The sequence below is a fragment of the Nelumbo nucifera genome, chromosome 2 (genome assembly GCF_055504915.1).
Source record: "Nelumbo nucifera cultivar China Antique chromosome 2, China Antique-T2T, whole genome shotgun sequence".
In the NCBI taxonomy this organism is placed as follows: domain Eukaryota; kingdom Viridiplantae; phylum Streptophyta; class Magnoliopsida; order Proteales; family Nelumbonaceae; genus Nelumbo; species Nelumbo nucifera.
In genome coordinates, this window is record NC_142650.1 from 17,251,280 (window position 1) to 17,265,223 (window position 13,944).

General features: G+C 36.4%; 1 protein-coding gene across 3 annotated transcripts; it reads left to right on the forward strand.

The window, feature by feature from the left end:
- The first annotated feature begins 9,849 nt into the window (after positions 1-9,849).
- On the forward strand, positions 9,850-13,510 carry LOC104596992 (large ribosomal subunit protein eL19z-like). Of its 3 annotated transcripts, XR_735126.3 has the most exons (6): positions 9,850-10,018; positions 10,671-10,793; positions 11,746-12,059; positions 12,604-12,650; positions 12,728-12,854; positions 13,008-13,510. XR_735126.3 is itself a non-coding variant. In XM_010258346.3 (5 exons), the coding sequence occupies exons 1-5, from the start codon at positions 9,907-9,909 to the stop codon at positions 12,750-12,752; spliced, it is 621 nt and encodes a 206-aa protein (XP_010256648.1). In that variant the 5' UTR covers positions 9,850-9,906; the 3' UTR covers positions 12,753-12,990. The 3 variants fall into 3 exon arrangements, 2 of the variants coding, with proteins under 2 accessions (XP_010256648.1, XP_088755264.1); XM_010258346.3 differs by lacking the exon at positions 13,008-13,510 and having other exon boundaries at positions 12,728-12,990; XM_088899138.1 differs by lacking the exons at positions 12,604-12,650; positions 12,728-12,854; positions 13,008-13,510 and adding an exon at positions 12,221-12,366.
- The last annotated feature ends 434 nt before the right edge of the window (positions 13,511-13,944 follow it).

The following is a 13,944-nucleotide window of genomic DNA, read 5'->3' on the forward strand; positions in this document are numbered from 1 at the left end:
ATGTGAATAAGGCAATGACTATTTTAACTATAAAAATTTATTATTAAAATGGACATTTTTATCCCATTAAAGTACTGGCAACTTTTCCATAGGTAAGAAAGTTATTTATCCACTTAAGAGATGGGTAGCACTTATCCAGGTAAGTGATACCCAGAAAAATAAACTTTCATTGGTCCCCACATAACATAAAATTCTTGGTCAACGAGAACCAAAATCCAATTCATCGAATTTCTCTCTCTCTCAAAAAAAAAAAAAGAGTGCCCCAAATTGTAATTGAGCTAGATATATTACAAGCAACTGTTAGAAAGTTATTAATTATAAGATTATAAGCAATGAGATGAGGCTGCTCATCGCAACTTCGCAAACAAGGCAAATATTATTGTAGATATCTCTTTATATCATTCCCTAACTATATGGGTCTAATTCTGCAACCCGGCCTTTTTAGCTGCGGAATAAGACTGATGCCGCCAATACAATTCATTCAGCATGTCAATGATCTAACTTTAAAGTGCTCACATGTTTAGTGTCCAATCCATGCCAGCTCTATGCCTAATTGGTTATGGGGTTTGCTCAAGAATGGGGAGGGATGGGTTTGGAACGGGGACCATATTCCCCATCTTTGACCTCGTTTTTAAGTAACTCTCCATTTTCGACCTTAATCCCTATCGAGGAGAAAAATTAACATCCATCCCTAACCCCCAATGGAGATGGGTTTTCCATCAGGGACTTGAATCTCCGAATTTTTTTCTTTTTTTTTTTTCTAAATGATATATATTCAATGTTGGGTTGGGGTCCTGTCCCCACCCCCGGCAGAACAGTTTCATTTTAATGCAAAGAGACAAAAAATCGGCAAAAGCTAAAGAAAAAAAACAAATCAGATTTTACACTCTCGTACTTTTGCACCAATACAAATGAATTTGCAATGCAAACAAACTAGGCCTTAGCCCTTAGGGTTGTAAAAAAAGTTGTCATGTGTATGAATCTTATGTACAACTGCATTGCTATAAGTTTGTATGGGCAACTTCTGATGCAGAATTCCTGCAAAAATCTGAATTATTTATTTAACTCTTCTTAGACCAATGTAAACCAACTTTGCTGAATTTCCAAAACCAGTCAAAAGGACTGGAAGAAGTTTAGGAATGAGAAGCAATTTAAAAGAAGGTAAACTATAAGGGTTGGTTATGAGATAGGAAAGAGAACCAAAATATGAAGGAGAGAGAACATAAACCTAATGTCAAATGTGAATTAAATTTCAAAAAATTTTCAAAAAATAATAATATAAAAAAAAGCATAAGGAGAGGGTGACAGTCACCTCGTTGGGTTTTCATATTGGGCTCAAATAAATCAAACCTTTATCCTTTGTGGGCCTCCACTGTGTACGTTCTTTACATGACACGGCTAGAAGCAATATTTGATTGATTGCAAGTACTTGTTATGCTCGGGCCTCCAAGTACTTGTTATGCTCGGGCCTAGCTTGTCTCATTTAAGTCAACTTTGGCCCATGAAGCCCAAATATAGGGCCCGCAACCAACAAATTATGAAAAACAAAAGAAATTAAATAATTTACAATATTTATGCAAAGCCCATTTCCCCAATTACGGATCAGATTCATTGAGATGAACAAAGCTTAGGGCCTGTTTGGGAAGGATGAGCTGAAGATTCAATAAAGCTGGTTCAACTGCTTTAAAGCATTTCAAATAGCTATTCAAAGAGGCTGGAGTGGACAGCTCTTCAAATGACTGACTGACAAGTGATAACTGATTTGAGCTATAGCTGATAGGCAGTTGGTATGGGGGATGGGACCTACTTGAAAAAGCAAGAAGCCACTATGCTTCAACGCTCCCAAACGAGCACTTAGAATGAGGTTCCGGAAAATCGACACTTGTCCAAGTTCAAAATTGCTTGATCTCCGAGCAAAACAATTTATTGTAATTCTAATTCTGATAAACATAAATAAAGTTATGAACAGACAACATGAGGCATTCATTTACTTGAATTTCCACAAGTTGGTAGCAAATAGCAATCCACTTGTGAACAAACAGGACGTAACATATCTTAGTTTTGATGGACTTATAGAGCAGCTTAGAGGCAGGACCATCCTACTTAAGTAGGGCCTCTATTTATTTCCCTTTTTTTGGGGCAAAAGAGAAACTACCATGTATTCATTTATGATAGCTGGTTACAGGCACAACTGTTCAGAGGCTGGTCATATTTACAAGCAAAATAGCTAGAAAGTTTAGATAAAGTTTCAAGGTAGCTAGATAGAGATAAGAGCAGTGGTTTGGTTCATGCACCTTGCATCTGAACAATCCAGCTTCGCTCCAAAATCTTCAATTAATTGAAGTTTATGATGTGCAGTGTTCTTGCTTTTTCAAGGGCAAGAATTAATGCCCAACTTCTGCATGATATGGACCTTAAGCCTTACATCTACCATTTATCATCATAGCAACCATCATTCATCAATATAAATATGAATTATGCTTGTGTGAAAATGAAGCAAGTCCTGATGGACAATTTGCTCTCTTTTAGCAAAATTGGTCTTCGAACCCACATGTCCAAAAAATTCGGACGGACCAGGAAATGGAGTTCGGATCTGCTGATCACAATATATTATTGGTCATGTTCATCCAGCCATGCATATGAAACATCAATTGTATTGTGGTCACCGATATAGTTTTCAAAACTAGACCGGAAAAACCAGGAATTGGTTATCTGATTAGTTTCATTTTTTCCCAAAACCGCTGATTTTGGTTGACAAACCACTGAACTGATCGGTTAACTGTTCGAATAATTTTAACCATTTCCCAATTTTTTTATTTTTTGTCAGAATGGTCAGACCGTTTGAACTGATAATCGAACCCCTGACCAGTTCGTTTTTAAAAACCATGGTCACTGATATTCTTGGCATGCTGCTGGATGAGCGTGTGCCCTTTGCCGAGGGATTCTCCAATCAGTGGTCGGTGCCTCTATTTTTCCTTTTTCCTTTTTTTTATATCTTTTAGTAATTTGATTTGGGTTGGAAGTTGAATGAAAATGAAGCTGTGGAAAAAAAGGATTCCTATTTTCCTGTGCTTGCCGTGAGGAGTGGGAAGTTGGCCATTCAAAACCCACTACTCTGGGGTGGAGGAAACTGCGGCCACTTTTCATTGCCTTGGATTAAAATACTTGGAAAGGTGGAGGATTCTATCAATTTCTAGGAAGAAAAGTTCTCTTTTTTTCTTCTTTATTTAATAATAGATGTGGTATCCTTATCTCTTGAGACGATCTTCTCTGCTTTAACCAAAGTTATTGAATTGGATGTTGGGTCATGGTGAGGGGAGACTGGACAGGGTAAAGATGTGGATAGTGGATACACATGCCTTCACATTAAAGGTGGTCATACTAACTACTAGCTAGTCATGCAGGGCTTAATAGGACTCCGAAGTTGTTGCGGCCTTTTTTCTGCTTTCGGCCCACCAAGGATCACTAGTGAAAGCACTCAGTTCAGGCGGAGGCTCAGGCAACTCGACAAATTGGCTTTGGCGTTTGGACCATGTCAGACGCCACGCCAACTGGCTACACTCGTCAAGGGTCTCTCAAATGAATTAGGAAGAAATGTGGAGCGCAGATGTTAATTCTTTAGGAGTTAGGATCAGGCTTTGCTTCTACTTCAGGCCAATGACAGTAGGCCAAACTAGTACAATGTCACTTTTCATGTTATCAATACACAATTGAGATGTGTGATGGGGCGTTGTTTGGTGCGTCTTAAAGGAGATCGGCTTAGAACAGCTTTTACAGTCTTGCATTGGGAAATCTCCTCACTTCTATGTTTTATTTAATGGGGAGATATTTTTAATGCAAAGTTATGATGTTTGTTTGAACGGGCTTTGCACTGTCTGAATCTCATTTGGTCTTGCAGGGCACTGATGTGAACTCGGCTTATTGAATCACCATTCCTCACTTTCTATGGATTGCTGTTCAGTTTTTTTTTTTTTTCCAATGTACATTCTCTCTCTCTCTCTCTCTTAGAGAAAATAAACATATATACTGTTCATAGATGTTTAATCAAGGCCATCAATGAATTTAGAAAGTTCAATATCGGATTTGATTTATCTCAGATTTGGATGTTAAAACTTGCATCTAATTAATAATAATCACATCAGGTATGGATTTAACTCCCCCCCCCCCCAATCCAAACCCAATAAAAAATATTATAAAATATAATTATGAATTAATTACATCTACATCGACATTCTGTGACTAAGACTCAGTTTGGAAGGAGCACGAATACAAATATGTAGTGTAAAACCTTGTATTTTGTATGTATTTGCAGTCTATACATTTGTATTTCTACTCCTTTCAAATTTAAACAATGACAAATGGACCTTCTAAATTTGTAACACCATTTGGAAGCGAGCAGCCCCATTGGGCTAATGGGCTCCCATAAGGAGAATCTTTGAACCCTAACCCGAGCCCAAATTTAAACAATAACAAATGGACCTTGTAAATTTGCAACTTAATCTCAGTTTGGAGTTTGGAAGGAGTAAATATGTAGAATGTAAAATCTTATATTTTGTATGTATTTATATTATACATATTAGCATTTATACTCTTTCCAAATTGAGCCCAACAATGGACCTTGTAAATTTGCAACTTAACACTAGGAAGAAAGCAGCCCATTGGGCAGATGAACTCTCATAATGAGAATTTCTCTTTAGACAAAGTTCAGCTAAATATAGCGGTTGTTTGGAATTGATGCCGTTTCCTGTAGCAACGGTGTCACATCAGTGCCACGTAGGAAAAATGGTATTCCAGGAAACGGCCTCTTGTTTAGAAACATTTTTTTTAAAGAAAACGGTGCTCTGAGCCACGCCTCAGAAATTGGGAAACCATGGCTTAGAGCAACGTCAGATTTGACATTTCCTGGAGCTACAGCTCATTGCTGCCAACAAGGTGCTGAAGTGGCAGTGACGTGGCGTGGAGTTGGAGGTCTGGTGCAAGCAGTCACCGGAGATTTATCCGCGCGGTCAGTCAGTCGTTGGAGTTGGAGGTCGACTGCAAGCAGTCACCGGAGGTTTATCCGCACAGCCAGTCACCGAAGTGCAAGCAGTCAGTCGTTGGAGTTGGAGGTCGAGTGCAAGTAGTCACCGAGGTCACCTGTAATCTCCTTTTTTCAGTCACCGTCTGTTCAGTCGTCGGAGATACCAGGTCTGTATTCTTCAAACATTCTGAGTTTTTTTTTTTTTTTTCCTGTTCTTTTTGTTTTGGTCGAATAGTGTGATGTTTGCTCTGTTTACCGTTTTCTTCAAGCATTCTTTCTTTTTAACATCAGAAGGCAACAACCTGTTTGAGGGCCAGCTCTTTCCATCGCAACAGCTTACTTGAGTCAAAAGTCAAAACCCACTTATCTTCCTCTATAAAAGACTGAAATCTAATGAGAGAATGTCAAATAGAAGCTACCATAATTCATAAAGTTGGGTCTGAAAATAATAATGAAATTTAATTACCTGTGATAAAGTTAATAAAAATTCAAGGTTTATATTTTTACATTTTTCTAGAATTGATATTTATATTTATATTTATGTTTATGTTTATATATATTTTATATAAATATAAATATATATATATATATATATATATACATATATATATATTCTTTTTTTCCATGCAATTCATTCAATTTTGCTGATTTTCATACTTTGTTCTATATGTTTACATTTGTCTAGAATTTATATTTATGTTTATGTTTATATAAATATAAATATATTTATACTTATATATATAGTCTGTTTTTTCCATGCAATTCATTCAATTTTGCTAATTTTCATGCTTTGTTCTATACTTTTACATTTGTCTAGAATTTATATTTATATTTATGTTTATATATTTGTATATATATATATTCTATTTTTTCCATGTAATTTCATTCAATTTTGCTGATTTTCATACTTTGTTCTATATTTTTACATTTGTCTAGAATTTATATTTATATATATTTATATTAATGTATGAATTTTTTGGCTTTTTTCCATGTAATTTTCAGATTTTTTTCCATTTTCCTCATGATTTCCTGAATTTCTTTTTTTTTTAATAGTTTGTTCAACAATTGGGACCATAGGATGAAATAGGTATTTTTTCCACCATTGGATGTAAGATAATATTTACATAGTAGAAGCATTGGATAATAGGTACCAATGCAGAAAACGTTTCCTGGAGCGTTGGTACCAAATAGAAAAGTGGTTGTTGCTCCACGAAACATCCTACTTGGTAGCAATGGTTTCAAACAAAAAAAAGGCACCGTTTTCTGAGAAAATGGTGCTATAACTGCAGCATCGATGCCAAACATATACATAAATTTTTTGTATGCGCTCTCTTACAAAATATCATACACCCTAATAGGTGTATCAGTAATTTGCACCATATGCTTATTTTTATTTTTTATTTTTCAAAAATAGGCTTTAGGGACAGCTTGAGGATTAGCCTTAAAAATGGTTTATCGGCAGGGTGCCGATACAATATGACACATCCGATGGAAGGCGTCTCATGTCATACTTTAAAATTTGTGGGGTATCTGCTTTATACAGTAATACAATTATAAACTATTGCAGAGTTTGTACAATTGATGCATTTTGTAAAATTTATTTGAGTTTCGATGCCATTTCAATGCTTATCTTAATGTTTTCCAAGCATATCTCCTAATAAATTGCGTCTCTAAAACTCTTTGTGATAAAGATTTTTGGGAGAATGTTCAAAACTTAGGGCAAGGGGAGGATTCGAGTCAAATACTTGGTTATTTGAGTTTAGCTTGCTGAAATTGTGTTAGGTTCGAGCTCGAGCTTAACTACAAGTCAAGTTATTTTTTAAAAAATATTTTTTTTTTATTTTACACACACAAAATTAAAAATTATGAAAATTATTTATTATATGTATGTATATGTAAGTGTATGTATATATGTATATAATAAAAAATTATTTATTTATTATATTAGGCTTGCGAGCCTCACGAATGGAGCTTGAATAACTCATGAGAAGCTCGGTTTGTGGCCTCCCCTATTTAGGGCCTGTTTGGTTTACAAGAATAGAGGTATGGAATCAGAATCAGAGTAGTTCAACTGTTTGGTTGGGTAAAATTGGAATCTCATTCCCATTTCTGCTAGAATGGCATTCTCCCAATTGAGGGAATGGTCATTCCCTCCCCCTCTTTTGGGAATGAAGTCCCATTTCAGCTGATTCTAATTTCTATTCCTATTCCTGTTTGAATCAAACAGACTATGGGAATAGATTATTCCAATTCCAATTCCGATTTTAATTCTGATTCTGACTATAAACCAAATGGACTCCTAGATGTACCTATGAAACAGCAATCTGGCCCATATGATGCCTGGCGTGGCTTGGTCCAGGGTTTGGCTTGTAATTCAGTCTCAAGGAGGTCAAGCCTGTTCAAGTCATTCTGAATTTGAATTGAATGCACCATTTTAAGGATCCAAGAACAAAAACAGTCAAAAGCTGCTCGGCAAATATTTTCTAAAGTTATATCATTGAGACAGCATAAGCCCTTTTATTGGCCTAAATGTTCTGCTGTAAGTGTTGCCACAACAATCTCTCAAACATGGATTTACATTATCGTATTTTGATTGACCACATCAGTCTCTTGGGTCTGGGCTACAACCATATTCTGTAAAATTCATTTGCCAATTAAGGAAGTATTCCAGCTTCCTCCAGTATAAAGGTGTCTGCTACTTCTAAGCGCATTCGGAGGTAGCAGACCCATGACCCATGAAATTGAGGTCAACCTCATTTCAGTGTTTAGAGAGGCATTTTGCGATGCTACCGAACGAATTCCAACACCGAAACGCAAAAATTTCGGCATTCAGAAGTTTGTTTAGCACTACCAAACGTCACCTCAAATTGGAATTTAAATCTTATACCCACAAAAACCCTACCCACACCTACTCATAACAAATTAAAGCTGCACACCTAGGACATCGGAAGGCAGTTTGATTTACCATCGGAATGTGGGGAGGGTTGGAATATGTTTTTTGTTTGTAATCTGAGTTCCATAAGTGTAAATTCTGATTTGCTTTTTGCTTTAGATTTAGTTTTCTTTTATTTGTTTTTGAGAAATAAAATGAAGCGATCTTCACTTCACATGATAAAGAATGGGGATGAGACTCATGAGAGGAGGATCATTTTGTTTGGGAATGAAGTAGAAAGTAAGATGACCTGGCTCCTATTTTATATGAGAGAGAGTTGAGGTAGGAGAAAGGTGGCGGAAATTCCGTATTAGAATTTAGGATGTAAAATTTGCACTGTTAAAGAATGCAAAGTAGACAAAAATGCAATTATGTGTCGATAGAAATACAAATAATCTATGAAACATATATTGACGATAAAGTAACAAAACATTGATTTGCTTCCCTTATTTTTTAGGCTATGTTTGATTTGATTTGCTTCCCATTAAGGATAATAGGTGTTATTATACTTTATTTTTTTTTTTAGGTTGGAAGGTGCTTCTACACAATTTGAGTTCAGAAAATACCATTTTAGTAATAGATACAAATACCAGTAAGTTTGGCTTCAATCAGGGCAAAGCCCATTCGTGCAGTATTTACTGCCTTGCATTGAGAATATCTCCGTACTTATATATTTAATTTCATGAAGATATATTCCCAATATAAGGTTGAAAAATGTTGTTATAAAGTTGTGGGCACAGATTTGCCCGGATAGAAGCCGATCTCAGTACCAGTTATCACATCAATGGTTTTAACGTCTTTCTGTGTCCTCTCGCCATGGATGATCAGTAAAAGGAAAACTTTAAAAGCCAAATTTCACTTCATATATAATTGGGCAGGCCCAAACCCAATTTTTATACCGATTGGGCCCAACTTTCTTGGGCTGCTGACTGGCCATGGCCAGTAAACGTGAGCATGACCTAAATTTGAGTTGGAATTGGGTCGAGGCTTGAATTTTATTCCAACAAATACCATATACATATATACATTTTATTTATATATACATCTTTTTTTAAGGGAAAATCTACAATGCCTAAAGGCTTTGACCAATCACACCCTCCATTTATTTTGGTGAAAATCCATCTTATTTTTATGATGTTGATTAATTGGTTGTAAGTTTTTTTCGATATTGAACTTTTTTTTTAATTATATATACTTATATATATGTATACTTATAAATGAATTATGTACATATTTTTGATTAATTATACTCTTAAGGTGAATCATAAATTCCAATAAAAGATAACTTTTATAAAAATATATTCATAAACTGTTTGAAACCTGACCAACTTCTATGGCTGACTAAGCCCAATCTAACCCCACTTGAACCGACATCAGTTGTGAGTTGTGTGGGGCTAAAGTCAAGTTGGGCGTAGGTTATACTTTGGATCATGTCCAAGCCCAAGGCTTTACACACTTAGTATCGGGCCTGGATTGACCTTCAACCCGACCCAAGTCATTGAGTTTCACCGCCCCAGGCGGGATCCATTTTATGGGCAGACATAAAGCGCGTCACTTTTACGACATTCTGAAAAAACCACTTGATTGCAATCTTCCATGCAGAGATGTACGTGAGTCCAAAATCAAACTTATTCAAGCATTCTCGAACTAAAATATTCCAATCTGATGGTTTTCCCCTAAGGTCTACTATAGAACTATTAACTCATAAAACCCTTGGGTAACTTGTGTATTTTCGAGCCATCGATAAGTGACATGGACCCATCTTTTAGTTGATCTCGCTATCAATCATTCAGATTGATGTGATCCAATGGTAACAAAAGCGAGTGTGCAGAGAACGTAATAAGCGTTAGTAGCAACCAAGTGTTAATTCATGCTATAAAGTATAAACCCATCTCTCATTCACCGGTCCCGGTCTCAGCGGCGCGAGAAACAGGAGGGAGAGCCGAGAGCAACAATGGTGTCGTTGAAGCTTCAGAAGCGGCTCGCTGCGAGCGTTCTCAAGTGCGGAAGAGGAAAGGTGTGGCTCGACCCCAATGAAGTCAACGAGATCTACATGGCCAATTCCAGTACGAATCTCTTTACCCTTTTCTGCAACTTCCCTTTTATTTTCTGCTGGTAATTTGAACCTCCGAATCCAAGATAGTACGTATCCATCTGCGAGTCTCTTTGGATTCACTGAAGCTGGTGATTTTGATTTATTTTTTTTTTCGTTGTTTCCTTTTTAATCTTTTTTATTTGGGTATTGTAGGGTTTAGATGTTTGAATTTCTGATTTGGGGTTTAAGATTTATACTTTTGGTTGATCTTACTAGAAGCGGTGTTATTCATTTTGATACAGTAGTGATTTGGTCGAGTTTCAACTTCATTGATGCGCAGTTTGGTGCATTACAATCTGATCTAGTTCGTGGTTGTAAACTTTAAGACCTCACTAATATTCTAGATCATCCCTTAAAACCCTACTAAATGTCAATTGCCTTCCCTTATCAAGAAACTATCTTGAGTTTATATGCATTTCAACGCTAAATAACAGGTTATGAGTGATATTGTTCTTCCTGGCTTATTCTATATATTTTTCCTGCTATAGCTTTATCTTGCTTCAGTCCATCAGTCGACGAGGTCTCTGTTGCATTTTGTTGAGATAAAGCTATAGTTTTGGATTTATGGTTGTGCTTGATTTTAATATCCTCATCATTGGGGCTTATTTCACTTTGTACTGTAGGGCAAAACATAAGAAAGCTGGTGAAGGATGGTTTCATAATAAGGAAGCCAACAAAGATCCACTCTCGGTCTCGTGCACGCCGAATGAAGGAAGCCAAAAGGAAGGGACGCCACTCTGGATATGGTATGATGCTTTCCGTTGGCTATGTTATCGTGGTTTTTTTTTCTTCGATGAAGAATCGGATAGTTTTCACTTGAGAATTTGTATTAGAAGATTTGGACTTTTGCATTATCAGTGGCTTGGATAAAATATTTAGTCATATACTTGTCAGAAAAACTAAGGTTACATTTATTTTGATTTGAAAGGGGCAGAGTGCTTCCTTTTTTTATTTTCTTTTTTATGAAAAGAGCAAAAATGTACGTTTAGTTTTTCAACTACATAACTTTTCACCCTTTGTTTAATGAAGTAGAGACTAATAAATTACTGATCATTTTGAAAGAGATGTAAATTAATGCTTGACTTTCTATTTTTCCATTTTGAGCCACTCTTTTGTCTTTGATCAGCCATTTTTAAGGGCATTTCATGAACCTTAAGGAAAGTTAGTTGACATTTTGAGCATTACTGTTAGTCCTGAAACATTGAATAGGGATGAGAAAAAATTGTGCTTGTTCTTTTAGCCTTATTCTCAGGCCCAGTGGGTTCAGGAGACTGACTAGGGCAGAATTGCTAGCTGCATTATAGGGGATTAGCTTGCAAATCAAACTGGTGTTGAGAGGCTACCGATTGAAGGTGATTCTAAGGTAATTGTGGGGTGGTTGAGGGATCCGGAATCGGTAGTTTGGTGCTTCAGGGACATCCTTAAGAGAGTGTTTTGGCTAACAAGGAATATGACTATGAGAGTCCAGTGGGTACTAAAGTTGGCAAATTTTCTGGCGGATTCTCTTGCCAAACAAAGGGTTAACAGGGAACACCTGTATTGGGCTGCTTTGTAACTTACTGTCTTTTCCTTATTGATTGGTTATAATAACCTCTTTCAAATTTGAGGCTGCACCTTGCTCCTCTCCTAGGGATACTTGTATTAGACATCTTTTTGATCAATGAACATTTCAATTATCAAAAAAAAAAATGTTTGCAGGTAAGCGCAAAGGTACTAGGGAGGCAAGGCTGCCTACTAAAGTTCTCTGGATGAGGAGGATGCGGGTCTTGAGACGCCTGCTGCGCAAGTACAGAGAATCAAAGAAGATTGACAAGCACATGTACCATGACATGTACATGAAGGTCAAAGGTAATGTTTTTAAGAACAAAAGAGTGCTGATGGAGACTATTCACAAGTCAAAAGCTGAGAAGGCAAGAGAGAAGATTCTGACAGATCAGTTTGAAGCAAAGCGGGCTAAGAACAAGGCTAGCAGGGAGAGGAAGCTTGCTAGGAGAGAAGAGCGTTTAGCCCAGGTGAGATATGCCTTGCCAGATCAATTGCAAATACTATCAGGAAGGGATTTTTGTCATGTTATGGTACATTCGTATCATTTTGTTGAAATGCAGTAAATCTACTACTCTTTTTCAGCATTTTTGTTACATTTGCTGAAATTTCAACTTATTTTGTGATCCAGTTAAAAGCATTTCTTTATGGACGGAATGGACCATTGATTTGTAAAATAGTCTTAGGAGGCCTCCTGGCCAATTAATTCAACCATTTTTCAGATTAAAGCATTTGATGTTTTTCCTAATCACTGGACCGGTAGTTGAAAATGGAACCATGCAGTTGAATGCCTATGACCGGACTGAACTGAATTCATGATTGCATCTAAAATTCATTAACAATAGGGAAGACCGGAAGAGTCTTTCAACAAGATAACTTGTGAACGTATTGAAAATTTGCAATATGAAGTTGTAGAAATGTTTTCTTATTTCTTCTTTTCTTGATTGTCTATCCAATATTCTAATCCTAACTTTGGATTATAAGGTTGTAATGGCTCCCCTATATGTGTTACAGGGTCCAGGAGAGAGAGCTGTAGCAGCACCCGCCCCTCAACCGACTGAGTAAATAACTCTTTGCATTGCTCTTCTCAATTGGGTGAGGAAAATGAATTTGACTGAGAACTTGGGTCTTTTTGCAGGGGAACTAAAAAAACCAAGAAGTGAGACAAATCTTGCAGGGTACTTGTGATTTGTGAATTAGATATGAACAAATAGTATTTGCCAGTTCCACAACATTATGCACCATTTTGTTACAGTTAGAAGAAGGTAAAGTAATCAAAGTAAATGTCAATTAGTTGTCAATTTTGGTTCCGTGTTATCTGATAATGAACAGAATTTTCAGAGATATATTGTAAACTATTTGGTAGTAGTAGTCCACTGTTTGTTTCTGGTTGGCTGAGTAGCTTTTATTTTGCCCAGCTTTATTCCATGTGTCAAATGGCAAGCCTTGGCCGCGTATATTTGTTATCTCACGCCTTGGATGTGCAAACTGGCATTGGGCCATTGATACACATTATCCAAATGTGAGCTCAGGCTTTGATTGGCCTTGGATTGGATGATGTTTACGATCATGGAATATCGTTAATAATCATCAAAAAGGGTTCAAAAGATTCAAGATGAGGTCATGTGAAGTAGGGTGATATTGATTTTTAATTCAGAACCATGCAAGGTATGTTTCATGATTCCGAGTTTGAGTTGATAGACTTTTTGAAGCTTCACCAATTTCTTGACACAAGGATGGATAAGGGCTGCCAGGTGCAATCTTGCTTTGGTGGGAGAGACTGGTATTGTGTTGCGAAGTTATTTAATTCGTTACTGATGTTTGGTGTTTTCTTGAATGTTTATAGACTCTTGTTGTAATTCTGCCAATAAAAAAACTAAAATCAAATCAGAGGATCTTTCCTCGCTCGGTGATTGAGAAACTATGAGTCTATGACTGACCATTGTATTGAGTTTCTGCTTTTTGGTTTTTGAAGAATCTGTCTTGAGTTGCATATTCTCAAAAAAAAAAAAAAAAAAAAACACAAGATCTAGTTTGTTTAGTTTCTGCTTTTTGGTTTTTGAAGTATCTGTCTTGAGTTGCATATTCTCATAAAAACACACACACACACAAGTTCTAGTTTGTTTGCCATGCAATTTCATTTATACTGGTGGAAAAGCATGGGAGTGCAAATGAGTAATGCAAATTCTGATCTCTATTTATTTTAAGTTTTACTTGTAAATTAAATTGTATATCAAACAAATGGAGCCTGAATGTTGTCCGTAGTATGGATATATACAGGGTAAATTTATACTCTCCCCAGTTCTTGGATTCTTTCTTATAGCGAAGCATATGCCAATCTGGTTAGTTCAACAT

Excerpts from the sequence above, each read along its gene's own strand:
- LOC104596992 (XM_088899138.1), top strand. The coding sequence starts at position 9,907 with ATGGTGTCGTTGAAGCTTCAGAAGCGGCTCGCTGCGAGCGTTCTCAAG. Across the intron at positions 10,794-11,745 it reads GGGACGCCACTCTGGATATG|GTAAGCGCAAAGGTACTAGG; the intron begins GTATGATGCTTT and ends AAATGTTTGCAG. Across the intron at positions 12,060-12,220 it reads GAGAAGAGCGTTTAGCCCAG|TTAAAAGCATTTCTTTATGG; the intron begins GTGAGATATGCC and ends TTTGTGATCCAG.